This window comes from Aspergillus welwitschiae (genome assembly GCF_003344945.1).
Source record: "Aspergillus welwitschiae strain CBS 139.54b unplaced genomic scaffold BDQ94scaffold_23, whole genome shotgun sequence".
In the NCBI taxonomy this organism is placed as follows: Eukaryota; Fungi; Ascomycota; class Eurotiomycetes; order Eurotiales; family Aspergillaceae; genus Aspergillus; species Aspergillus welwitschiae.
Window position 1 is genome coordinate 79949 of NW_020798717.1, and position 25974 is coordinate 105922.

A 25974-nucleotide genomic window follows, 5' to 3' on the forward strand; every position below is an offset into this window, starting at 1 on the left:
TCTGGAGGCAGCAGCGGATCTGGAGGCAGCAGCGGATCTGGAGGCAGCAGCGGATCTGGAGGTAGCAATGGAAATGGTAGCGGCAGCAACAATAACGGTAAGGGCACCGGCGCTGACAACGTTGGCTCGGGCACAAGCCTGGTCATCACCATCACCCCAACACAGAATGAAAGCAGCGGCAGTGGTGGTACAGGCATAAGCTCAACCTCCAGTATCTCGCTAGCGATTTCTAGCAACGGGGTGTCGGGCTATGCCAGTACCAGCCCCAGCCCCAGCCACTAGCCCCAGCTATCATCATTCATCCCATACCCGATGCCGAGCGGCATAACTATGAATGTTGGCTAAGAGAGATCCTTCTTCAGATGGCAAGACTTCTTCTTCTTCTTCGAACGGTAAGAAGCCCGACGAAATTGATACCAACAGCAGCAGCGGCGACAACAATGGAAGCACCAACACTGGCAGCGGCTCTAGCATCTATGTCAACGAAACGGGCAGCAACAACGGCTCCAGCCCACACAAAGGCAGTTCCAGTGGTGGTGGTAATGGCGATGATAAGGATGACGACAAGGATGATGATGATAGCAAGAGTTCAGATCCTGTTAGCTCGTTGCTCTCGAATGTTTCGGGCTTGTTGGGTGGCATTCTGCGGCGCTAGGTGATGTTCAGTAGTAGTAGTTGTTGTTGCTGTGTCGATTGTTGCGAAAGGGTAAGCGGCGGAACAACTGTTATAATGGGTCAGTATTTAGTTGTAGAGATTGTTGCTACTTAGTTTGAGTTTGGTTTCGTTGCTGGTTACTGGTTACTGGTTAATGGTTACTTCCTAGTTTGGTTCTTTGGTTCGTTTAAATGTAATAACTGCTTATTTATATCGAGAAAGATCATAATTCTAGAAGAAATAGTAGACAAATATATAGTAGTTACTGAATTTAAAATTCTTAAACGCTACTGTTTCACGCTTAAAAGCCAGTAATGTGGCCCTGGGGTATGATGTAGAAGGCTTTGAGGTACCGTGGAGGAGGTGCAAGGTTATAAAAGTTAAGATCACTGCCGCTTCACTGTAATCGATCATGATGGCGTCGACGGAGAACGCATAGCTATAGTCAGCGACATGTAATTGCTGGAACAAATTCCCGCTTACACGCATCAGTATTAGCTACACTAGTGAGTATAGATTTCTATTCCTGAGATTCTTTCTTTCTGCTTTCTAAATTATTTCTCTCTATCACCCTCAGAGACATGACACTGCTAGCAAATCAGACCATGGAGCAAAAAATGCCAGAAGCTCAGATCATGGAAGCAAGCAGTCTTTCACTCACCAAACCGACTTTCGGTTATCCTTCATTCAGAATCCCGTTTCTGAATAATGCAGACATGGCGGTATTCACAATCTTTGTTTTAATCATGGTTCTGTTGCTTGGATTTATGTGGGCCTCAAAACATATAATGTATTCACTGTGTTTCTATGACAAACTGGTTCCCTTTCTCAGAAAGATAGATGACTAACATGGTCGGTTATGCTGATTTAGTGCTCCTGACTCTAATAAGCTTAACTGTGTTATCTATAATCATCCTGATATCGAGCCTCTTCTCAGAGCACTTCATGAGCACCGCGGTCGTATCAAACTCATATTTGAATAAGCCTGAGATATTCCTAGGTAAGGTATCTGCGACAGAGAAGAGCCTAGCCTAAGGAACACGAAAAGGGGGGGTTTTGCTAACACGGTAGCCCATAAAAAGACAGGATGACTTGATTCTATCTACGCTGTTAGATATAGACTTTGGGTCGATTGCTACACTTATTTGGGATCCGAGATCTTTGCCCACTGTTGCTATTGATTTACTACTCCAAGATCCTCCACAAGGTTGGATTGCTAGTTTAATATGATTTCCTTTTAGCCTTTCAACAGCTTGTTATATCCAGCCCCGGTGTTTCGTGGGAGCGTAGCAATCAACGTATCTTTTCCCTTGCAGTAGTGGTCCCATAAATAGTCGCTCGATTGTAAACTCGAGAGGGGCCCCTAAGCTTTGTCGCGGTCGCAACTGTGGGAATGGAGTCCGTATCTCCCTCACCTAATCCAGAAAAAGTCCTCACTAACATGAAATAAGCTCAGTCGCTGCAATCAAAGCCCCCTTCATCTAGCGACTGCGCCTGCGCGAACTCGCCCCAGGATCAGCGTCCCGCACCGCCTGGTATGTCCCTCCGCTAACCCCTTACCAGAAAGCTGAACATAGACTGGTATATCCAGCCTAGCTTATTCAGATAACAGATCTCCTGAAGGGGTGGGTTCCAAAGATAATGTAGCAGTTCATAAGAGTGGGTTTATGAGAAGGGTCGCAGTAGTATTCCAAGAGGACAAGAATTGGTCCCGTGTGATACGCGACAGGGTGTCGTCACTGAGGTGCTTACAGATCTATGAATTTTGCGCCTCAGCTACAAAGCCGTCATCCACTATGACACCGAGGCCGATATTGATGGCTGCTTCGCCGCGGGCGGTGTGATGTCGGGCTAGGTTGTCACGGTAGGTGTTGCCGGCAGAGCTCTTCGAAGTTTGAATGCGTACCAGCCCGGATCACCGCAGGCGGAGTGCACGATGCCATTACTCCTGTAGGCAAGGTGAAACAGCATCCGATCCACAACCACGTCCCCGGGCACTTCGTCCGATGTAGCTCCCGTGTCGGGAGTCTTGGCGCGTATCGCGGCGTGGAACCGGATTGAGGGGGTAAGCGATACCATTGTTGCTAGAGTGGTTAGTGGTGTTCATAAGGGTACGCCGTAGCCTCGGTAAGGGAAGTTCTGGGCCGGGCCGAAGATGGATGGGCGGATTATGAGGAGTTTGTTAGGGAAGGCCAACATGGTAATGGTTGTGGTTTTGGTCATGGTTGAAGGTTTGGAGGAGGACCCGCTCTGAGCGATGCTTAGCGTAGGCGTAGGGCTAGGGGATATCGTGTGGCCGCGACTCATATTCTGTGGTTGTACCTCGGGATTGGAGCTCTTTGTAGGTTGTTGCTGTGGAGATGGATGGGGAGGAGGATGACGGTGATGGATGAAGCGGGTATAGCGTTTCTCGGACCGAAACATCGACGGCGGCCCGGGAGGAGGCTTCCGCGTAGAGAAGACTGTTCGCGAAGGCAGAGGAAATGTACACGAAACGGTGGAGGTGGGGGCAGGATAGCGCGAAGTGGGCAAGCCGTTCGGTAGCGCCGATGATGCTTTGGGATAGTTTGTGGAGCGGGTCCACGAGGTTGATGGATGAGGCGGCGTGGATGATGATCTCGGTGGTGGTTTTTAAGGAGTGTAAGCGAGGTTGGGGGGAAGGGCTAGATCTGGCTTCTGGATGTCGCCGTCCAGATAGGTGATCAGGTCCGACGAGATTAGTGTGTCGGACATGGGCTTGGGGAGGATCTTTTGCCATTTTCGTGCGGCCCGACTGTTTGGAAAAGAGATGGAGATCAGCACAGGGATTCATTTACACGTTACGGGGGCTGTATGTGGTAGAGTTTACTGCTTGCCTCCCCGGCAGAGGAGATATATACATTTTGGGCGAGCCTGCGAGACCAGCCGCAGGACTACTGCGGCGCCCAAGAAGCTCGTGCCTCCGGTGACGAAGATGATTCTCTGAGAAATGAACTCCCACAAGGTGTTATTTTGTGCTTGAGGTTGACTACCACATTTGCTGTATTACCTTGAATGCCGTATCTTCAATTCTGGGGCATTGTTGGGGTAGAATATAATAACTGTGGGGAGGAAGTCCGGTATAGATCGACGAATATCAAATATCAACTACGGGCATGGTTCACGATCAAGGAACCAGATTGTCACGGGTGAGCTTAAACAGTCCTTCGAGGACAGTCATTGTAGTAGTAACCATGGCACGGTCTCATCCACAATAGGCTTGCGACTGTGTCGTGTCAATAGTAACAACGGTGGTGAGCGACAACGTATAACGGCGGCTAGTTCACCGAGGTTGATTAGATAGAGTTGGCAGGTTGGCAGGACAAATGTGAGATTCCGAGTTGGTGGAAAGTTTAACCGGTTTGGGTGGCGAGAACGCCGGAGACTCTTGGAGGGGACCACTTGGAGATGGGTCGGTGGAATCGAACCGGGAGCCCCTAGAGCCTATCCAGGTTTAGAGGAGTGGATTAGCCAGAGGATGGTGAACTTGGTTGGTGGCGATTCCCGCCCGGGTTTATTGGCCATTTTGCCTCTGGGAGGGCATGTTGTTCAAGTGTGCATGTGCACCACACTGCAGGAAGTTGAATAATGCAAGCCACAGATTAGCAATCACCAATCAAGGATGAAATGACAAATGGTGACAGGACGGAAGGAAGAAGCAGCCGATGGGGAGAAGGATGAAGGGATTTGAGGATATTGAGGAGGGGAGATTGAGACACGCAGGAGAAGCCGAAGAGACGCCGGACTGGCTGAGTCATGGCCGGCTAGAGCCGAACAGGGATTAGACTAATTCGACTAACCTGGAATTCTAGAAGGACAGCAAGAGAATTAATTCAGTTTCCCTCTCCATTTCCTTCTCTTCTTCTGTTATGCCAAAGTGCACGGAATACAAACTGCCACTTCCTCTGGCCATGGCGACAAAAGCAATAGCAACAATAATATGGTGATTAATGAAAAAGGGGGCCTGCATTACTCCTTTATTATTATGATTATTTTTTATTATTAACATGGCCTGGAAACATGCTCCAGTCGGTGATTCCCTACTTCTTTCACTCCTCCCCTCCGACTCTCTCTCCCCTTTCTCCTTTTCCCTTCTTGATCCACACACCCCAACCGTTGCCGTTGATTGATTCCCTGCGGCGCTTCCCCACGGCGTCCGTCCAGACTCATCCCAAGGTTCGACCGTCACTCGACGTGCCTAATCCGTTCCCTTCTTTTCCTATTTCTTTCGTGAATTATAATTTCTAATTTTCGTTTCCCTCTTCTAGCCCTTCCGTCTACCAGACTAGACCCCGTGTCCCTTTTTGAACCCACCCCGATACGAGAATTGGCCACTGTGCGATTTCGCCTTATATTGCACTCGGGAACGCGCGCTCTCTCTTCCCTCGCCTCCTCCCAGGGCTCCCCTGACGTCCAGATCGCCTATCCGTCGACCACCATCTCCATTTCTACTACCATCTGGTCCGGATAAAACAGGCCTCGCAGGGTACTCTCGCACTTCCGCCAGATATTGTCAAAAAGGTCATCTGGATCCTCCCAAGTCGTCTCGAATCCAACCCCAAGACAAGAGACTCCGCCATCATGTTCGAGGACTTCTCCTTCTCGTCCCCATCGTCCACCAGGCCCTCGCGCCTGGCGCTCGATGGCGACGACCGCCTCATGGTCGACAGTGACAGTTCCCTCATCTCTCCCATGTCGTCGCGCTGTCCCTCCCCGCGCTCCCATCGCTTCCCCCGGACCGCGTCTCGCTCTCGCTCCTCCTACTTCCGCTCCACACAACAGCCACCCACGTCCGTGCCTTTCTCTGCCTACGATCACAAGCGGCTGTCTATCAGCACTCTGACGCGGAAACTTCACGAGCACACCCTTCAAAACCCGAACGGCCTGCAGCCCGAAGAAGCCGGTCGCTTCGATCGTCCGGCTTCTCCAACCCCATCGGATCTGGGCATTTCAACCAAGTTCCCGGGCTACGTCCTCACCCCGCCAGACACAGATCACGATGACGAGTCCCTGACTTCGGGTTCTCTTTCTCCACAATCCTGCTCGCCCTTCCTGAGCCCTACCTCCGTGCCCGCAGACTTCCCCGCAGCCGATAACATTGATCTGAGCGGCAACGGCAACGCCACTACGGCCGCTCCATCATCAGATGCTTGGACCGTCCGCGCTCAAAGACAACAGATCTCCCGTCTGCAATGCAATCAGTCTGATGTAGAAGCCATTCGTCGTGCTCTGGTGTCCGATGACGAGATCATGCGCTCGGCCATGTGCAGGGACTCCATCTGTGAAGAGGACTATCACCCCAGTTCGCTGCCACCGCAGTCTTCGCCGCGAAGACGTGCCCTGACTCTGTCGCGGAATCGGTTCCGTGGTCAGCCCTCTTCCACGGCGTCAGCGGAATCAGCTGGTCCGGAGACCCGGGCACGTCGGAAGAGTAGCGTCAGTGCATTGGCATCGTCACATCGCATCGAGAAGAGCTATCACTGCTCGTCACGAGATATGCACAAGAAGAACGAGCAGGGGCTGAGACGGAAGAGCCTTGTGAGTGCGGCGTTGGCGTCAATGGTGGAGCAGGGGCCGGAGGAGTAATCATTTCTTCAATTTTCTCTTTTTCATTTCTTCCATATTTCAACTTATCCTCTCTTCTTCTTATTGTTGTATTACTTCTCATATTCTTGATGATATATTTGTTGTTTGTTTTGTTGGATCTATCGTCATCCCTCAGGGTTCGGGCTTTTGTGTGCGCGTTGAGAAGGAAAGATACCCAGATTGTGTACCCGGTTACTTTGTCTGTCTTACTTGTCTGGTTTGCTTTGATTTCTTTGGTCGTCTTGTGGTGGTGTCCCGAGTATCTACCATGTATTAGTTCAGTTTTACACCTGTAAATATTTACTTCTTTCTTCTCTCCTACACATCAACCTTATCGTTACCGTTACCGGGTGGTTTTACTATTGTGCATCATATAAGCGATTCGTGTCCCGATCAAGTCGGATTGGATTGGATTTGACTTGCATCTCAGCCCGTTGTGTTTCCAGTCTTGGTAGTAGTGGTAAACCATACTATAAACCATAGGTGATACAATAGAAGCATATAGCATGAAGCGTAGCGGAATATAAGCTTGCAAAAGGTTCACGGCAACAGTGACGAGAGTAAAAAACAAGACAAGAAAGAGATCTATTTGCAGTGCATCATAACCCAGTCTTCAATATCAACAATGGAAAAGGATAACCCAAGTCTGCGGGATTCCTGTCAAAGGAACATCCCGGAGATGGAGACCACAGTAGAGAGCAATGGGCAGGGAACATGTCTCAGTGGGAAGGATAGGTTGGATACGTGTGGCTCATGAAGTATTAATCAATCAATCAGTCAGTCAATCAATCAATAAAATGGGGCAATCAGGCAATCAGGCAATCATAGCTGCATATCTGCATGTACGGATGCTGCATATGCACATGCAGACGAGGCAGCAGATAAGCAAGCGAGCAGCGGATCCGGCGTATAGAGAAAAAGTGGCGTAGCCGATAGTATAAAGTAGAGCTGAAGTTGCTGCGGGCGCAACAAATTAAAGAACGAGAGGAGCTGAAGGAGCGGTGAGGGTATCGAATGAGTGTTGCTGCAGAAGCGGGTTGGCGTTACTGCCGTTTCTTTCGAAACATGCTGTAAAGCTTTTTAAACGGGTTTAGTGGCCCCGCATTGGCCTTGTTGTTCTTTTTGCGTTTTTCGAGCGATCGTTTGGATATGTTGTGGTGAATGTGGATTTTTTGCGCCTGATGTGGAGATGGGAACGGTGACGGGCTGGCGTAGGGGGATGGAGGGTTCGAGTACAGCGGATGGGGTAAGCCTGGTCTATCTTGAATGGGAGAACCTTCATGCCAGAGATTCATGTCGTAGTACCCTGCTAGGGGTGAGACTGGCGATGCTGGGTACATCTGTCCGTCAATTGGAAACGGAGCCGTGGATGGACGCGCAAAGGACACTGGCGACGGATAATCACCGTCTTCGTGGATGGGGGAGCCCGGCTCCCCCAGATCGCTTTCATCGGTCCAAGCCCTTGGTCGCAAAGGCGGCGGTCGACGTTGCGTGTAATTTGGGGATCGTGAGTCTTGGGTTTCCATATCTTCAGAACCCTTGTTCTGTAGGCGCTCCGAGATGGATGGTATAGGCTGGTGCGGAGTATCGCCCACGAGCTCTTCGTGGACTTTCTGTTCATCTTCCTCCGGTGCAGGACTCAATGGGGCAATGGCCCGAAGGTACTCCTCTTCAGATATCGTTAGCCGCTCTTCAGTCGTCTCTATGTAAGATTCCCGACGGTGGCCGGTCGAGTCGCGAGATGAATAAGCATCGACATCTTCGATAAACGAAACTATTCGAGCGAAGTTGAGGGATTCATGAGGATTGACGATTTCAAACGACGTGCCATGATCAATGACGGTTGCTGTTCGATTCTTCATGTTGAACAGGATTGAATCAGAGCGGGTGCGGGTGTGCTTATGAAAGGAGCCTTCCTGGTCTGGATTTGAATCCGGATATTTCTCCAATCTGTCCCGAAATGTGTCCTATATACCTTATGTTAACAGGAGAGAAGCAATTGCTGCCAGGAATTTTCCTACCAATAGTCTGTGGGGGTTCGATCTTGAGTATACCGGGCTGTCCGACGAATGTAGTTCTACATTCGGCGACACTGGGATAGCTGTCAGTATCCTGATCTACCATGAAACTTTCGCATGCAAAACCATCGTCACTTACAAGCGAAGCCACGGAGACTCTCTGGTCCCTGCTCACTCATCGCGCTCGGCGAGTAAGATGGGGACAGCGGGGGAGGGCTCGATGCCGCGGACGACACGGAGAACGGATGCGCGGAGTGATGCGGATACATCGGGGTCTGATTGAGGTGTAAAGCGGCGTTCTTGCGCTTCAAGATGTGTCCCTCTTGACTTTCAAAGACAAAGGAGTCGCCGTCGGAGAGTTGTTTGCGATAGTGGTGGAGGGACAATGTTCCTGGAAATGCGGGCTGGCACATGGCCGGACTCGTGGTAGATAACTGTAGAGGGTCAGGGTCGAGACCGGGGGGAATTGATGATGTCGAGATTGAGTTCATAGCGGCTTGTTGGTGTAGAGATCCATGGCCCGAAGACCAGATATCCATGGTAATGGCCACGCCAGGCATCGCCGAACCCGGTTGTCTGGTGCTTAAAACAGAAGGTGGAAAGTAGTAGTACCTGAGAACCAGCGGATGGAAGGTTAAGAATGAAACGAGAAAGAGAACCACCCGGGGATTTTGCGAGGTTGCATTGAGCACAATTGGATTGTTTTTATTTGTTGTTTTTAGGGGATTAATTAATTTTTTACACCAACACAGGGTGTTTTGTCACATGTAGTAGCAGGGCAACGGTGCTATCAGCATATTTCCTGCACGTTGATGTGACGGCAGAGCAAAGGGGAGTAAAATGAAAGCGAGACAGGATGTCTCAATTGACTGGATTGGGTAAGAAGTATAGAGTAGGCAGGGAGTAATAGTAAGAAGTAGTAAGCAGGAGGTGTAACACACAATACAATGAAAGTAGAAAGTATAGTAGCCGGAAGTAAGTAGTAGTAGTTACTTGGATCGCACCGGGCAATCCGAAAAACTACTGCGATGGACCTTGCGAGGAATGGTAAGGGAAGTAGGTCAGTCAGTTTGACAGTAATAATAACGAAGACTCTTGGACAAGACAGACAGACCCGGCCATGGGCTGATGAAAGAACAGAAACACAGCTAAAGAACAGCAGCGTCACTTGACTGCCAGGTCAAGCTGCAGTTGACGTGCATCGCAGCCAATCATGGCGACGGCTCCGTTTTCAGTCTCAAAAACATGACCAGTCCAGCCCACTTGGGCATCAACTGCGTGGCTAGTAGTATTTCGAACTGTGTGGGAGGGATCCACTGCCCCATCCCTCCCTGCAAGTACGACGGTGGTACTTACTACGTTCTATTGTCTAGTACCGTCGTAGATTCAAGTAGGAGATGGACACAGAGAGCGTGCGTGTTGTGTGTGTGGGTGTGGATGGGTGGGTGTGAGAACCAGAAAATCCAAAGTATCCAAAAGCATCCATCCATCTTGGATGGGCCAAACTCCGACCGAGTCATCATCATCTACTCCCACTTTGCACATCCCCATCTTACTCCCTCCCTTTTTTTTTTTTTTTTTCCCTTTGACTTTCTCGTTCTCTGCCTCCTTCTTCCCTCCCCTTACCTCCCTGTCGAGACACGATCCTTCCGAATGACCTCAGCACTTCCCCCCCTCCCTCTCCATAGGAACCAATCTACCTACATTCCTGAAGATCCTGTTTCAACCCTTTCCCATCAAGGTGGTTTGAGATATGCCGTCCGGGCCACCCATTCGTCCGCAGCCTTTTCCCCGATCATCGTCCCGTCTGCCAATCAAACGTGGTTAACCCAGGTGTTTCAAGAATCGGGCGCATTCAAGTCAGTCCGCTTCTATATTTGCCTGCTTCGCCCATTCCTTTCTTTGCTTCTCCCCGTTCATGTGTCCAGTCACACTAGGCATCCTCACCTCACCACCCTTATGAACCGAGCCATGCTATACGTCCAATTCGTCCGCCATTTGAGTTTTCCATACATCATATGTGGCTACGATGGTTCCCTCTCAATTCAATGAGGCTGACGGTTTCTGATCCACTCCGGAGAACTCTACTTAGCCATCATGTTCCCGTTCCAGGCCTTTTCCCATCCCCAACACCTGGCGACTTCTATCGCCATTCGATAGCGCAGCCCATTAAGGTTGTTTGGGGTACCGCAAACAACTCGATAAACTAACAATAGTCGAAACCCAGTATCATCGAAGCGTCCCATCTTACAGTACATCATCTGTGCCAGGGTACTATTTTAGCACCGAGTGCGGATTTTCTCCGTTCGGCCAACCGATTGTAGCGTGGCATTCTCTCACCAACGAAGCCAAGACCGCCATCTCATAAGCCACGAGAGGGAGCCACTCTCCATTGAACTACGTTGACCGAAAATGCAAGAGTGGAAACGTCACCAAGATCGGCCTTGTAGAGCCCTGTACCTGCCAATGTTTCACAAGCACTCTGGAGCTGCGGTACGCCTGACCGTTTCTCAGGAGCTTCGTACCTGTCTCGTGAGTTCCTTAGTAAAATGCCATGCAAATCTTGGTGGAACATTCCCGCAGACCCCAGATTACGACGCAGTGCCGAAGACTTAGTTACGGGAGCCTGGCCCAGACTGAGCCATCGCTGTGTAACTACTTCTTTAGTAAGTAGTAACGTTGAGTCGTCGAGCCGCTGACTGGTGGGCTGGATATGTTTTGTACACAAGGTCTATACTTGGCTATACAATTTACGATGTCACAGGATAAATCTCCAATGATGCATCAGCATTTCTACACACTTCGTCTCTCCACTACATCTAGAATAGCTTCAGTTTTAATGTCACCAGTTGTGGTATTCGGGAATACCGAACCAATCCTGTCAACATGGACCATAACGGCAAGTGGGAGACTCACCCATGATACTATTAATGCCATCACATCCATGTCTTCCACAAACTCTACTCTGAGCGATACTCAAGACCCATGGATAGATTGTGCCATGGGTCGGGCAGCAGATACGAACCGCATCACCTTTGCCTTGTCGCCAGACTGAATCTAGACTCGAAATCGTCTTCGCGGGTTTCGCAGTCTAATTTTCTCCGGGTATATTGGAAGCCGATCTATGAGCTCCAGTTGACCTCATGCAATTGTTTCTGGAGTCTATACGGTTGAAGGCGGCGATTAATTATAGCATCGTAGCAAGCTCGGAGAAACCTATTCTGTTGTTTAGTGCATCTGTAGCCCGTATCGCCGGACCCCGAATAGATTGCCATGCATAAGTTATTGAAGCTACAAAGTAAAGTGAACGGTGAGTTAAAGTCTGGGCAATCGCTCGCCAAGTCATCTACGCGGCTCAATGTCGCAGTGAACTACTGCCAGTAGTCTAAACAAAGGCTATCTATGTGATTAACGACATTCATGCTCTCCTTCAACATCGGATCACATATAGAAAAGCAAGCCATAGGCACAGCTTGCAGGTGGTTAGTGGCCCCAAAAGTTACATAGAACCATCATCCCGGAACCTTGAGCTCCAGCCACTTGACATGAACATTGCCGAGAGCATCTAGGAACAGGAGCTTTGACAAGTATTGATCACTGATTGGTGCCCTGTCAATACCGCCGGCCGAGAAACAGGCACAACAGCAGTAGGCAAAATTCCGAGCATATCCATGCGCGATAGCTTCAAGTAAATGAAAGCGTCATGCTTTGTTCATTTGGTCTTTCTCCATTTGGCTGGTGGTTCCCAACACGAGCATAAGCTCAGACAAAGAAGCCAATTCGTACTTACGTTCTAAATGCGCTGGTGCACTGACACTGGACCCACTTGCTAGAGAGTAATATCTGCGATGAACCATGGAAGCATCACGAATTCGGTACTTCGCACGGCCTCGGAGGCTACTCGCGGCAGCCTGTCATCTCAGATTGATATGCCAGTTTCTAAAGAAAGCCCGCGCAAAATGCTTGAAACTCAATACAAACCGATACTTGCAGCAGCGAGGAAGCTGACGCGCCAAGAGAGACAGGGGACGTGACCGCGGCCGGCATTAGTGTGGCTGGCGGGTACCAACTCCGCCCCGCATACACCAGCTTCGCTTCGCCTCAGTGGACTCTGCTCTCCATGGCTGGGGTCTACAGGGCCCCATTTCATCCCAGCTACCTTCTTGCCGTCTCCTCGGCCTGCGCACGGAACTCCACTCCCTGTAGGTTTTTAAGATTACCGCTTAACCGTTGGATCTATCAAATACAGCGGTGACGCGAAAATCTCCAGCTGTGATGGCTCACTTGGTCCAGAGTGAGCTTTCCCGTCCCAGGGGCCGGTATTCTAACGGCTCAGTAAGGACATGTCAGAACTGTGCCAGAGCAAAGATACGGTGCAATCGCCACGGGGCTACGGGGAGTTGCGAACGGTGAGCTTGTCTGAGCGATCTGATTGTTTGGTGGGCTTACTAGTTCTAGATGCGAACGGCTGGGAAAAGAGTGTCATTTCCCAGAAACCCGAAGCACAAATGGAGGGACCAAGAGAGAGAGCAAGGACAGGTTAGTTGCGAGCCACGGACAAGTAGGTCGCCTTTTAACCAAGCATAGGAGAATCGATCTACTCGAAGCCAAAGTCGATCAGCTGCTAGCGACGTCGGTATCTCCAAGCCTGGTGCGCCGAACACCCTCAATTGCGCTATACAGAGAGACTAACCGTGTTTTAAGAGGGGTAATAGCACGGCCAATGGGAGCCCTGCAAGCACTGTTTCGCAGTCCAAGGATGCCATTGACAAAGGCTTGCTTACTGTGGAGGCCGCCAACATGCTGCTAAATGAATTTCGGACGACACTAATGCCTCACTGTCCATTCGTAGTCGTCCCACCACAGACCTCTGCCGAAAGCCTAAGGAAAGACAAGCCGTTTCTCTTCCTTACCATCTTGACGGCTACTCTGTATGACAACATGCCTCTGCAGCGTATGCTCGAAAAAGAGGTGAAGAAGAAGGTTAGCGACTGCATGATTTACGATGGACCCATCTCATTCGAGGTGCTGCAAGGGCTGCTAGTCCACATTGCATGGTACGCCTAATATTCCTTGTCCGAACACTGAACTGACAAGTCTAGGTGTCAATATCATTCACGGCCACGCCGGTTCTCTCAATATCTACACCTTGCGATCAGCATTATCACGGACTTGCAATTGGACCGTGCGCATGAGTATCGACTCTGGAGGACTCGAGTGAACTTTAACCCGGAAGAACACAAAGAGTCGGTATCTTGGGGGCACGATGAAAGACGGGCCGTCCTCGGTATCTTTTATTTCTCATCGAGGTGAGTCTAGGCATTTACACAGTAACTACCTACTGGGATTAACGGCTTGTAGCGTTTCGCAGATCCTCCACAAACAATGCACCTTTCCGTATATGCCTTACTTTGATGACTGCTGCAAGCTTCTGGCCACAGATGCCGAGTATGCCTCCGACCAGCACCTGCTTCATATAGTACAACTTCAACGATTATCGGAGAGGATTACTTTTATTTCATCACAAAACATTCTAGGGACCCACGGCCCTGGCTCAAGCAGTGAGCGTTCGTTTCGTGAGATGAAACTGGAGCTGGAGCAATATCGGGCTAGCCTACCCTGTCCGTTGAATGAAAACAGTAAGCCGACCGATTATGAAAAGCCCATCGATGCTGATAACCCTCAGATATCCTTTACATGCAATACTATACTGCTGAACTGTATCTCTGCCAGATCAGCTTGTTCGATCATAAGCCCAGTACACAAAGCCCGAGGCGTGAAGTCCCATTTCAAATTGAGGCACTACGTATGGGTCTCATCGCGGCCAAAGCGCTACTCGATCACTATGTCTGCCTCCCGTTACGCAGTGAAATGGCGTTCAACAACGCCATATGGATTCAGATCGGCTTCGCGCTGACTCTGGCGTGCAAGCTTGTTGTAGCAGCATCAGAGCCTTCGATACAGCCTCACACAGCGGAATTGTGCCGTGCGCTTGACATATCCAGCATGCTCAGTCGGTGTATCCTCCGCATCCAGGCGCTAGTTACGTCTAGCTTGGATGCCTCCGGTGACCGAGATGTCTTCTACCACTATGAACAGCGACTGAAACGAGTTCAGTGGTGGTTTGAAAACCGGATGTTATCAAAGAATAAGAATAATTCTGTTCAGCCTGCGGTGCAACCAACTGACGACATGAGCTCATCCACAGCTGAGAACAGTCACGTTGAATCATCGCAGCTGCCACTGGACGGATTAAATGATTATACGATGATACCCCCAGAAGTGTACGATATGCAATGGCCGGGTTTCTTTCCCGACGCGACGATTGATGAGATACTCGTCGACTGGATGGAGTACACGAAGGCGTCTGAGCAGCGCTAGCGCTGACTAGGTAGCGCATCCACCACCATCTTACGTCTCTAATTATCACAATATGAACTTAAAACAGACAAGTCTCCAGTTATATATTATACAATGAACCCCATCCAATTTAATTACGCTGTCAATACCACAGTAAACACCCTATCCCTCCGCACCTTCGGCTCCCTTCTCACCCCAAACACCACCATCCCCATCACCCCAAGCGCAACCCCAGCCGCACACCAACCTATCCAATTCCCGAAAAACCACTCCGCCACCGCAACCTCATCCCCACGCGGTCTCTCCTCGACAAACCGCATAAAGAACGCCTTTTCAGTCCCCTGAAACATGCTCCGGGGCACAATGCCTACTCCACCCCCAACAGCGGACAACCATACGCCCAGCACCCGGCTCACCAACATCGCCCCGGCACTCACAAAAGCCGTCACATACGCCGGCACAAACCCCCATCGATGCTCATGCACACTCAACGCCACCTTGATCACAAACGGATGATTCGGCTTACTCGCGATGAATTCATTCCCGACCCCGTACGGCCAGTGCTGAGGCAGCAGCACCTGGTCCTCTTGCTCCTCGCTCAACAAGGAATCCAACGGCCACTGACACCCAATCTCAGGGTCCAAGTACAGGCCCCCGTAATGCCAGAGGAGGAAATACCGGAGCGCGTCGACACGCTGCATGGGGAGGAGATGATCGTTGTATGTGGGTGCGAACCAGGGGAAGTACGTCTCAATGAACTGGTGGGCTGTTGTGTCAGTCCAGATGTATTGCTCGTATGTGGGGTTTTGGCTGTGGCAGGAGGAGCTGGCGTTGATATATTCTTCGGGGATGGGTTTGGTGAGGTCACCGCGCCATATGCGGTGGATGATTGGGGGGATAGATGGGGAAGAGGTGAGGTTGGTGGGCGGAAGTGCCCATTGGTATGGTTTTGTGGAATTTGCCAAGGGTGTCGTTGGGTATGCGTGAAGGATATCAGAAGAGAGGGTGTGGACATGTAACTGAGAGGAGAAGTGTATTGTTGTGATGAGCCATGATAGACAGGTGGAGAGGAGGTAGAATCCCAGACAGCAGATGAAGGGACCCTGGCGTGCCTTGGTGACTATGGCTTGGAGTCTGGGTGCGAGGGAAAGGACTGGGAGAGAAGCGGGACAGCGCTGCTGGATACGGTTCCCTATGGTTTTGAGTGCTGTGCGTGGGATCATTGTGTAGAAGCGATGCGAGATGAAGAGACAGGCAAACACTCAATGAATGACTAGAAGTAAGAACAATAGAAGTACAAGAAGAAATGGTAAGCAATATCTAGACATATTTACTCCACAACCTACTCTTAATGCCATGCCACCGCCCCATAGTTTGATCCTCTGATCATCATCACCCTGATAGATAACCGAAGGATCGAATGAGCCTCGCAATGGCTGTGCCTTGATCACAATGTCAAGACAGCCCGATACAATACCCAGTCCAGCTTTTGATATTACTTTAGATGTCCATACCAGAAATAGCAGCCCCACGAGGAGTGGGGTACATATTCTCCGTGTCCGCACTATCAAGTCCGTATCCGTGTCCGTGCGTGTCCGAGTCCTTGTCCGCTACCAGTCTACTATATAACATTCGAGTATCTCTTGGCAACGAGGCGGTGCTCAACTGAAGCTCATCCATCGTGGCTTTTACTTTCCTTTCCACCAGTGACAGTTCGCTCGGTTCGTTCCGAGATATGCCAAGATTAGTTCTTCTGTTGGGTTGCTGCTTACCACCCATGGCGCTGAAACGTGATATCTGATCTGATGCAGTTGAAAGGATTGGGAATATCCTGGGGGCCTGGATCAGGCTTCGCTTATTCCAGTGAGGCTTATCGAGTAAGAATCAATGGAGAATGGTTATTTTTGGATTGTTACTATGTGGTGATGCTGTATATGAGGGCGATGGGAGCCGGCTGTAGATACTAGTATACCATCTTCATCTTCATCTTCATCTTCACTTTACTTGTTAATGCACACTCATAATTTCCTATACTACATATATTGATTGTACTATACTCTGCAAAATGTCAAACTCAACCACCAACAGCACATCCCTCGACCCCTCCGACTACTGCACCCTCTCCATTTGTCCCCTCTCCGACGCCTACGTCAACTACGTCCCCTCGCTCCCCGGCAACATCTTCTACCTGGCCGTTTTCTCCGCCCTCCTCATCGCCCAACTCATCCTAGGAATCCGCTACCGCACCTGGGGCTACCTAACCGGCCTATTCGGCGGTCTCCTCCTTGAGATAATCGGCTACGCAGGTCGTATTCAAATGCACTATAACCCGTTCAAATTCAATCCTTACCTTGAGTATGCCCTTCCCCATTTCCCCCCAACTTCCATACCTTTTTCCAATTCCTCCTTTTCACATTACAAACAAAGATCTAACAAGACCTCTATGATACAGATACCTAATTTGTCTAACCATCGCCCCGGCCCTCCTCTCCGCCTCCATCTACATCTGCCTAACCCGGATCATAATAATCTACGGCGCAGAAATCTCCCGCCTGAAACCAAAAACATACACCTACCTCTTCGTCTTCTGCGACCTCGTCTCTCTGATTCTACAAGCCGCCGGCGGCGCAATCACCTCCACTGCGGACGCAGACCAAGCGGATCTCGCCCAAACAGGGATAAATATCATGATTGCGGGGCTCGCCAGCCAGGTTGTCTCCCTGGTGTTGTTTATGGGTCTTTGTGCGGATTTCGCCTACCGGGTGTGGAAGAATCCCGGGAAGTTGAATGGTGATTTTAGGATGCGGGAGGTGAGGAGGAGTAAGGTGTGGAAGGCGTTTTTGGGTGGTGAGCATACCCCTTTCTTTCTGGGATTTATGTGTGTGTGGTGTGGGTTCCTGGCTAATTCATTATGTGTGTGTGCGTGTAGGATTATCCCTCGCAACAGTGACTATCTTCATCCGGTCCGTGTTCCGAGTTGCGGAGTTGAAAGGCGGATTCCATAGTAAACTCGCCAACGATGAGGTGGATTTCATGGTGTTGGAGGGGGCGATGATTGTGCTGGCGACGTTGGCGTTGACGGTGTTGCATCCGGGATTTTGCTTTGATGGGTTGTGGAAGCAGACGAAGTGGTCGAGGGTGAAGGCGGGGGATGTGGATATGGCATTTTTGGATGCGGAGGGGAAGGTGAGGGGGGTGGGGTCGTTGGATAGTTAGTTCTTTCCACAAACTCTCTGTTTTTGATGACTTTTCTTTTTTTTTTTTTGTTGGGTTGGGTAGGTTGTTATGTCTTTGGGTATGTATGGCTTTGAGGTTGATTGTCGAATACTGGATAGATGGTTTATCTTGGTTTGTATCTAACTCTAGAACTTGAACGTGAATAAATGTTTAGATTTCTCAGCAGTGTAGAGCCATTACTCAACAAGCTGAATTCAATACTTCATCACTGTATTCGATAAGATAAAGTTGCTGGCGAGTATTCTCCGCAATTCAACGGAAAACTGCAAATGACCCGTCTTCTACTAGCTGCCGCCACGAATGATATCCTTCAGATGACTGCATGCATCCATTTATTGCGTTATCATCTTGAGTGGATCTATATTTAATGAATCCAGTGTATAAGTAGTAGCAGAGTAGAGTGATGCCCGTGTCATACTGTTTGCAAATGCTATCTGAGCATACCCATTAAACCTTAATCTTACCTTCCTATTCAGGCATGCAGGTAGGTCAGCACGCAATCAAGCAAAACCCTAGTCGTGGCTGAGCCCTTCGATCATCACGCGCTAAAATTCTCCTCAACATGATTTGTTTGGGCTTTTGAAGAGAATCGGTTAATGGTATAAACTATTATTGTTCTTAATTTTGCTGTAGACTGGTTGCTGCTTATAGCAATTGAACTTCTACAGCTGAAGAGACACTGCACTCAGTACAACTTAGGTTCAATGTATTACACTGCATACTAATCTAGCAATCATATTTCACATCCAATCTACCTTCCTCCTCAATAGCCAATCTTATTCATAGACATCCCCAAAAATATCAATCCAACACCAAGTCATGCTTAAAAAAGCCATCATTGTATCAAAAACTCAAAAGGGGTAGTAGTGCTAAGCAAAGAATCATCCGTCATAGTCATCATTAAATCAGTCCCAGGTTACCTGCCCGCAGGTGAATGTGCGACCTGCTCCGGTATATGTCCCAATCAATTGCACCATAACCATCCCAGGAAGAAGAACTCGCGGAAAGCACTGCCAACGTTATAGCCACAAAGGTCGTTAGTGGCGCTTGTATTTCTGCAAGCAAGGTTAGTATACTGTCAGCTCTCTGTGGGAAGGTATAACTTACGTCTTCCATTTTTCGCCGGTTGCTAGGATCCAATGTATTTCCAGCCCCCAGCAGAGTCTGCCCCACAGCCTTGGAAACGCCAATTGCGGGTCGAAGAACCACAGTCGGAGCACGCTTCCAGACAGCCTTTGCGGCAGCCTTGGCACTTCCGCTCTCGATGACTTCTCCAGGCACTGCGACTATGGCATCGCGTGTCAGAAGCAGATCGCGCTCCAGCCCCCGGAATGCGCCGCGGAGACCTTGTACCACCCCGACTGGTTGATCGGCGTATAGGGAGATCTTCTTCGCCTCTTCATCGTCAGCATACTCGTCTTCTACACCAGCTCCCGACGCATTAGGAGTAGTGAGGAGATCTTCGGCGCCTTGGAGCACCGTCTGTGTTCCGATAGCAAGCTTGGCACCCAGCTTGACCAGCTCGTTCGATGTGGTCTTCGCGAAGGATAATGCTCCCTTCTGAATGCTTCGTACCAGGCGACCGTCTTTGCGATACTCGCGCACAGGAACCGCTACTAGATCCTTCACCCCTCCACCCACATTGACTAGAGACCGGATGGGAGCAAGACCAGCCAGCACGCCTGGGAGCTGGTTTCTCTTGATATCTGGCATCCAGATGTCGTTGAGCGTTTGCCCAAGCTTGTCAAAGCCCGACACTCCGTAGATGATGACGTGTCGCATGGTCATGTCAGCTGCATCCAGTATGAAGAAATTCATGAACTCGGTCGTCCGGCCAGATCTTAGTCCCGCGTAGTCAACTCGCTTGGGCTTAAAATCAAGTCTTATAGGAACGGCATTAATCTCGACTCTCTGTAGAAAGGGAACATCGCTTGGAGCAGTTGGAGTCGGCGCTGAATCATCTCGGAATTCGAAGAAACGGCATATGAAATCCAGGGCGTCTTGATCAACATGTAGCCGCAGAGGAAGGATTGTCGCCTTGAGCACGATCTCAGTTGCAGCGAGCTGAGGTACGGGTCTCACGGTCAGAATTTCCAGATGAACCATGCTTGTTCCACTCTCCTTCTCGCCCGCTTCGTGCATATATGTCGCGAATTTCTTCCACGTAGAAGTAGGCACATGATCGAACACCTCCAGATCCTTGATACGGACATCCAATGAGCTCTGCGTTTCTCCGGAATCGGGTGGGAAAACGACCAGGTCCGCACATATGCCCTTGAGTTCGAACGTCATCTTATGGTACTTGCTTCGAGACAAGCGCAACTTCTTTCCTCGGACCGCAGGCGACTGGCTTTGCCGGACCGTGGCCCCAGTGACTGTCGTCGTAGTCGCGTAGCTACCCGTTTCACTAGCGAGGTCGTCGATGTTGCGATTGATGTCGTTACGGATGTCGCGCGGGTCCTTATTGGCAGGAACGCCGATATATATAGAGTTGAACAGGCAGTCGCCAATAACAGACTCTTCCTCCTCGTCAAAGCTGGGAGATGCTCGGCTGCCAGCACGCGCACGCCGTTCAATGGCTTTCCGTTCTACGTCCTTCACAGCTTTCGATATGGTATCCCTGGTCCGCTGCCAGTCGTACCCGTCGAATAAGTTCCAGATGACATGCGCGTCGCGGACTCTGATTCTCAGCGGGCTCTTCTGAAGCTTAGAGTCGTCTGAGAGTCCGTAAGTGTTCTGGGTAGAATCCCAGCGATGTGCAGTACCACCAACAGCAGACTTTTGCGCAAAGTGATCCTCACGGAAGTCGAGCTCGGAGATACTCGATGACACATAGTACTGCGAGTGGAAGCTGTCTAGTAATTCGTTTGAACCCGAAGCCATCATACCCTCTGTCAAGGATCCATGCTCCGGAACTGCACTGACATGTTTGAAGTCACTGACATAGTCACGCTCATCTTCCAGATGTCCCGCTCCCTGATTCTGATCAGGAGAATCCGTCGTCTCGGGTGGCTCCGGCATGTCTGTAAAGAAGGCGTCTCCGGTGAAAGAGGATAGCATATCCTGAATTGGGAGAACCTCCGTGCGGTATTTAGCAGCTGCACTTGGAGGAGTGGGAGGCTGGAGCCCATTAACAATGCTTATGAGAGTCTGTGTTGAGTCGGCACAAGTCTCCAGAATTAGCAAGTCGTCCCTTAGCTCCACATCGAGGGACTTTGCCCCATCATCACTCAGCCTCATTATCTTGACAGTAGCTGTGGCCGAAGATATTGTGCAAACCGTCACAAAGCCATGATCAATGAAGGACTGCACCTGATTGCTGTGTGGGGGAGCTGAGCTTCTTCTTTGGACGTTGTCTGCATATCCCACGTTCGCGACATCGTCAATGATCATGAGAGACGCTTTCCGGAGCTCTAGTGTGGCATCTGAAGACACGGGGTCGTGTATCGCACCGGAAAACTTGGCGTTTGTGAGAACTACAAGGCCCTTCGCGCCGGTTCCGCGCGGGTTGAGACCTAGCACGCAGTCTCGAAGGTCAACCGTCAACTTAATGGGCTTTGAAGGAGTGTCAGAGCGGCCTTCTTTCTCCGGTAATTGAACGTCATGGTGTGGAGGTTGCAACTCGGCGAGGTTGGCCAAAGAGCTTGCCATGTTGGCAGCCACATCCCCAGTCGTCATATCGTCGCTTAGCCCAAGGAAGGCAATGATAGATGGGAGTGTGTATTCTGCGCGGAAGTTATGTAACTTCACTTTGACCGTGGGGTCCATCTCATCCGCAATATAGCGAGCCATCAAAACCGGAAGTGGGCTCTGGCTTAAGCTGGATTTGTGACCAATTGCCGATGCTTCTCCCACAAGCTCTTCGTCCCGATTCCTAGCAACCGTTATGGAGCCCAACTGCGCAGCAATGAGCGAAGGCAGGCTAATAAAGGCTAACTCGGTGTTCCGAAGAATTGCGCTCATTTCGCCCACCTTCCCACCTATATGTACCTGAACCTCAAGTTCACGAACCAGCGCAAGGGTCAGCACACCGGGCCTGTCATCCTCTGGTAGGTACTTTGTGACATTTGACAACCGGCTTAACTCATCGGCCAGCTGGGAGATAGAGTCGAGATCAGTGGTGCGAGAAACAGCAACCCGTGCTCCGGAGATTGTAAGGCAGAGTACAGAACCCTGTCTCCGCTGGCGGAAAAGTGTATCTAACATAATATCATCATCTTCGTCGTACTTGTCCTTGGACGGAGTGATCAAGCCAAGTAGTCGGTCCAAGTCTTCTTCCTTCGGAGAAAACCGGTACTCAATCCTGATATCGGTCAGGCTTAGTTTGGCGGGGGCGTCCCGAGTCTCGTCCAGAGGCAAGGGGCCGGTTAACTTGGCCTTGTCAATCTGCACTGCTACGCCACTAGACCTGCTAACAATCTTGGCAGCTGTAGTCCTCAGCTTGACATAGTGGGTCTCTCCGACCACATCTGCAGCAAGCCCTCCGATCCTGACATTTACCTTCAAAGGTGCCAAGCCTGTCCGCTCGCTGGCTGCCGGCGGAGGAAATTCTTCAAAATGCACCCCACGAGGACGCTTCGGGGCTTCTTTCTTAGGTCCCTTTCCGGATGAAGCCGATGAGATCGAATTCCCAAGTTCCAATATCGTGCTCAGCCCGCCAAACCAACCTATGGCCTCTTCCAATCGTTGGATGTTCAAATTTAGCTGTAAAGGAAGTGTCATGAGGTTGACGGTGGTAGAATCAGGTGACTTTGTGATGGAGAGATCGATGTCCCCTTGCTCGGCCGATAAGACGTCCCTGACGGAATCGCGCATCTTGAAATCTTCGCTGAACGAGATCAAGTGTTCAGAAGCAAACCCGAGACTGAACCTTTTGATATTCAAATGGAGCTTCGTGATGTCTTTGTCGATCGAAAGGTGGGCTTCAAGGCCCGACAGACATGTCTGCAACAAGATGTCGTTATGCAGCAGACCGAAGAAAGGCGAGCTGTCCGTTTCGGCAGGGTATGAATGTCCTGGGACATGCTCGACAAATTTGATGGAGAACTTGCGGAGAGCCAACTTGATAGCCTGTCGCTTCTGCACCTCCTCCTGCGGCTGACCTGTTTGCTGGCTGACCTCGCTGTCATTGCTAAAAGCATGGAGAATTTTGTGTCCAACTTTAAGCACGAGCCAACCGATGGCGATGTCAAATTGAAGTTCCGCGGAGAATACTTCAATCTCCATGTCGTTCGGGCTCCGTCTAGACTGTGCCTGTCCATCACTCTGTGAAGGCTGAGAAGACCCCTTTTCGGCGCCCTCGTACCCGTATGAGGCTGGTCTGATCGTATCACTGCGAGTTCGTGTAGAGGCCTTCCTGCCAGGGGGCGCAAAGTAGTCTTCAGTTGCTGAATCACGCAAGCACGCCGTCGTCTCCTCTAGACCTCTAGTGTCTTCTTCAGTGTAGGACGCAGATGGGGTATTGTCCGCGCCGTCGCCATCTTCATCCATCGAAGGTATGGAAATGACAACCTTGTCAATACTAAAGAACCGTCTTGCAACATCAGAGAACTTGTTCAAGCCCGATGAACTCCGAGAGAGTTCTTTGTCAGTTGGGTCACGATGCGCCTCAGGAGAATCATCTATTAAGCATTCTTGCGAGATATGCATCCCTGCTTGAGCAGTTAGTTTAGGGGTGGCGACAGCCTCATCATCATCCTCGTGATCCGGATCCATATGCTGTACGTCGCGCCCGTTCTCATGGTGCATATGAGCATGTGAGTCCCTGACTACCGTTGATTCTGGGGAATCCCAGGCACCGGGAATATTTGGCATGAAGCTTCTAGACATAGAATCATGGCTTACGGCACTCATGTACATACTCTGTGCCTCTTCGTTAGAAAAGAGCCTTGACTCGGAAAGCTCGTCCTGGTTGAAAGATCCAGATGTTGAGCTTGAACTACTCGCTTCGGAAGGAGGTACAGAGGTAACAGGCGATGTTTGGTTATCGGCATACGGCTGGGGATGCTGCGTAACCTCTAGCCCGATCGCGGGCAAGGCTGGTCGAGTAGCAATATCAACCGCTTCGGGATTTTGTAATTTATCCTGTGCGAGGCTAGTGACAGCTGGTACCTGTGACCTAGGCGCAAGGATCATGGCATTCTGAGTATCACTGTAGTGTGATGCTGATCCGGCGGCGTGCAACTCTGGAGTCCGGAGGCGCGGGGTATCTTCATTGCCCAAAGCACGTTGACCGACTTCCGGCGAAAAGTGACCTATGCCATCAAGCTCATCATCGTGAAGATGCGAATCAATCACAGAATCGAGATACGCCGGATTATCCAATATCTCATCGTCAACTAGTAGGTTCTGCGACTCTCCCATGTTACCATGGCTCCTGGTCTCTTCCTCCGTGTCGGCGTCAGAAAATCTGCCGTCATAGGTGCACACAGACCCTTCCATTTCGGGCGCATATTGTTCTATTATCTTCGATTCCGACATCCCTCGAGATGGCTCGAACATTATGGACCTTGTCAAATCTAGTGCGGTATCCTCTTCAGACGCGTGCTCGGACGGCGGGGACGAAACATGGCTCGGGGGAGGGCTCGGCTTTAGCTGCAAAGGGCTCTCTGGAGACGTACTCTCTGGAGATGTCGGTGCAGTGAACCGTGAGTAATTAGAGAAAACAGCAGGCTCCGACACCAAGGCGACGTTGATGTCAGACAACGAGATCAATCGTCGCTGATTCCGCGATGAAGCCTCATTCTCATTTGATGACGAAGACACAGCATCCACCTTGACTTGTCCAACAGTCAGTAACCCCGTGACCAAGTCAGGCTTATCTTCCGGCTGCCTTTTTAGCGGTGCGTCTTGTTTCGTTTCCATGTCGACTCGGATGGATATGTCATCCACCTGGACCTGCAGACGGTCTGCGACACCTTTGAGGAACGCAGCAACGAAACTTGGCAACGAGACCCCCTCGTTGCCGTAGCCCAGCTCCTCTTCATCATCACTGCCTGAGGTGGGTGTACGGTGGAGGACCTGGGATTGAGACGATATGGCAGCCTTCAGTTCTTCCCTTTCCTCCTTTGGTTCAGCCTGGAGGAACGATTGGGCGAGGTCAGTCGGATTAGGGATAATCGGATCGGAGGCAGAGTCATGGCCAGGGCCAGACCCCATTGGTCTGTCGCCTTGTCCAGCATGGCGAGTCTCATCGGAAAGTAGTCTCAGATGGACGTCGATGCCGCTGGCCTGGCAGATGATGCCGCTGCTGTAGATATCCGCCGGGACGGTGATCTTGAGGAAACGGACACGAGCGCTGACGAGCTCACTTGAGGCAGGAAGATGAAGAAGCGTAGCTAATTTCTATTTCGGTATGAAGTTTCTTATTAGCACATGCCGGATGTCCGAAAACCCAGCGGGGAACAGCAGCGGATTGAGAGCCAGGGAAGCTAGCTCATCGGGGGCACGATAAGTGTACTCACATCCAGCCTTAACCCAATGTCTCGTAGTTCCACGGTACTTCGTTGTCCCCAGCGAATACCCAGACTGTCCAGATCAAGGGCCTCTGTATCGACAAGCCCGAGACGAGATAACGCATATCGGAGCAATCGCTTTTGGAAGAACGACGGCAAGAAGTAGGCCATTTTGTGGGGGGCAAAGGAGCCGGCGGGGGCTCATTTGAAGATGGCAACTGTCATCTGAGCAAAAACATAATAAGGCAACAAGGACAAGAAAGAGACGATCGGAAAGTTGAGAGATGCCTTGCTCCTGGACAGGCACCAGCACAACAGGTGTCGGGAAACAAATGCGGAGGGTTTGCTGAAGTGCCGGAGGGAAGGATGACGTTCGGGGATGGAGGCGCTAGTGGAGGAGAGATAGCGAAGATCAACCGCAATAGTCAGGCGGAGCTTGGGCCGGGCCTCCCCAAATCACACCATGACAACTCACACTTACGTCGAACTTATCGCCTCATGGAGGGTTTTGAATTGTCAACCAGAGGATGCGGATGCGCTTGGCTCCGGGCAAATATCCAGAACAGCTGGCTGAAGTGCAAATGCCGGACAAGCAACTGCCAGCTGAACCATGGCAATGAGCGATTCGTTCGGTGTCTGGTGGGCT

The 25974-nt window shown here is 50.5% G+C and overlaps 8 protein-coding genes across 8 annotated transcripts; 4 read left to right on the forward strand and 4 right to left on the reverse strand.

The window, feature by feature from the left end:
• Positions 1-877, forward strand: BDQ94DRAFT_146799 (uncharacterized protein). The gene is made up of 2 exons (XM_026766895.1): positions 1-97; positions 363-877. The coding sequence occupies exons 1-2, from the start codon at positions 68-70 to the stop codon at positions 657-659; spliced, it is 327 nt and encodes a 108-aa protein (XP_026624508.1). The 5' UTR covers positions 1-67; the 3' UTR covers positions 660-877.
• Positions 878-2707: 1830 nt separating this feature from the next.
• BDQ94DRAFT_146801 (uncharacterized protein) lies at positions 2708-2967 on the reverse strand. The gene has a single exon (XM_026766896.1). The coding sequence runs from the start codon at positions 2960-2962 to the stop codon at positions 2759-2761; it is 204 nt and encodes a 67-aa protein (XP_026624509.1). The 5' UTR covers positions 2963-2967; the 3' UTR covers positions 2708-2758.
• A 2081-nt stretch (positions 2968-5048) lies between these two features.
• On the forward strand, positions 5049-6430 carry BDQ94DRAFT_57641 (uncharacterized protein). The gene has a single exon (XM_026776088.1). It carries the CDS (start codon positions 5255-5257, stop codon positions 6257-6259), a length of 1005 nt encoding a protein of 334 aa, XP_026624510.1. The 5' UTR covers positions 5049-5254; the 3' UTR covers positions 6260-6430.
• Positions 6431-7302: 872 nt separating this feature from the next.
• Positions 7303-8837, reverse strand: BDQ94DRAFT_171924 (oxidoreductase, short-chain dehydrogenase/reductase family; the record flags this gene model as incomplete). Its single annotated transcript, XM_026771859.1, has 3 exons — positions 7303-8226; positions 8281-8351; positions 8417-8837. The coding sequence occupies 3 exons, from the start codon at positions 8835-8837 to the stop codon at positions 7303-7305; spliced, it is 1416 nt and encodes a 471-aa protein (XP_026624511.1).
• A 3549-nt stretch (positions 8838-12386) lies between these two features.
• Positions 12387-15143, forward strand: BDQ94DRAFT_146808 (Zn(II)2Cys6 transcription factor). The gene is made up of 7 exons (XM_026766897.1): positions 12387-12686; positions 12736-12816; positions 12865-12928; positions 12982-13334; positions 13380-13586; positions 13639-13916; positions 13964-15143. The coding sequence occupies exons 1-7, from the start codon at positions 12553-12555 to the stop codon at positions 14656-14658; spliced, it is 1812 nt and encodes a 603-aa protein (XP_026624512.1). The 5' UTR covers positions 12387-12552; the 3' UTR covers positions 14659-15143.
• BDQ94DRAFT_171926 (glycosyltransferase family 32 protein) lies at positions 14772-15860 on the reverse strand (the record flags this gene model as incomplete). The annotated part of the gene is made up of 1 exon (XM_026771860.1): positions 14772-15860. One exon carries the CDS (start codon positions 15858-15860, stop codon positions 14772-14774), a length of 1089 nt encoding a protein of 362 aa, XP_026624513.1.
• Positions 15861-16702: 842 nt separating this feature from the next.
• BDQ94DRAFT_171927 (RTA1 domain-containing protein) lies at positions 16703-17853 on the forward strand (the record flags this gene model as incomplete). Its single annotated transcript, XM_026771861.1, has 3 exons — positions 16703-16992; positions 17090-17484; positions 17567-17853. The coding sequence occupies 3 exons, from the start codon at positions 16703-16705 to the stop codon at positions 17851-17853; spliced, it is 972 nt and encodes a 323-aa protein (XP_026624514.1).
• Positions 17854-18557: 704 nt separating this feature from the next.
• atg2 (putative autophagy regulatory protein Atg2) lies at positions 18558-25728 on the reverse strand. Its single transcript, XM_026776089.1, has 3 exons — positions 25338-25728; positions 18982-25218; positions 18558-18929 (listed from the first exon to the last, which is right to left on the reverse strand). The coding sequence occupies exons 1-3, from the start codon at positions 25497-25499 to the stop codon at positions 18912-18914; spliced, it is 6417 nt and encodes a 2138-aa protein (XP_026624515.1). The 5' UTR covers positions 25500-25728; the 3' UTR covers positions 18558-18911.
• Between the last annotated feature and the right edge of the window lie 246 nt (positions 25729-25974).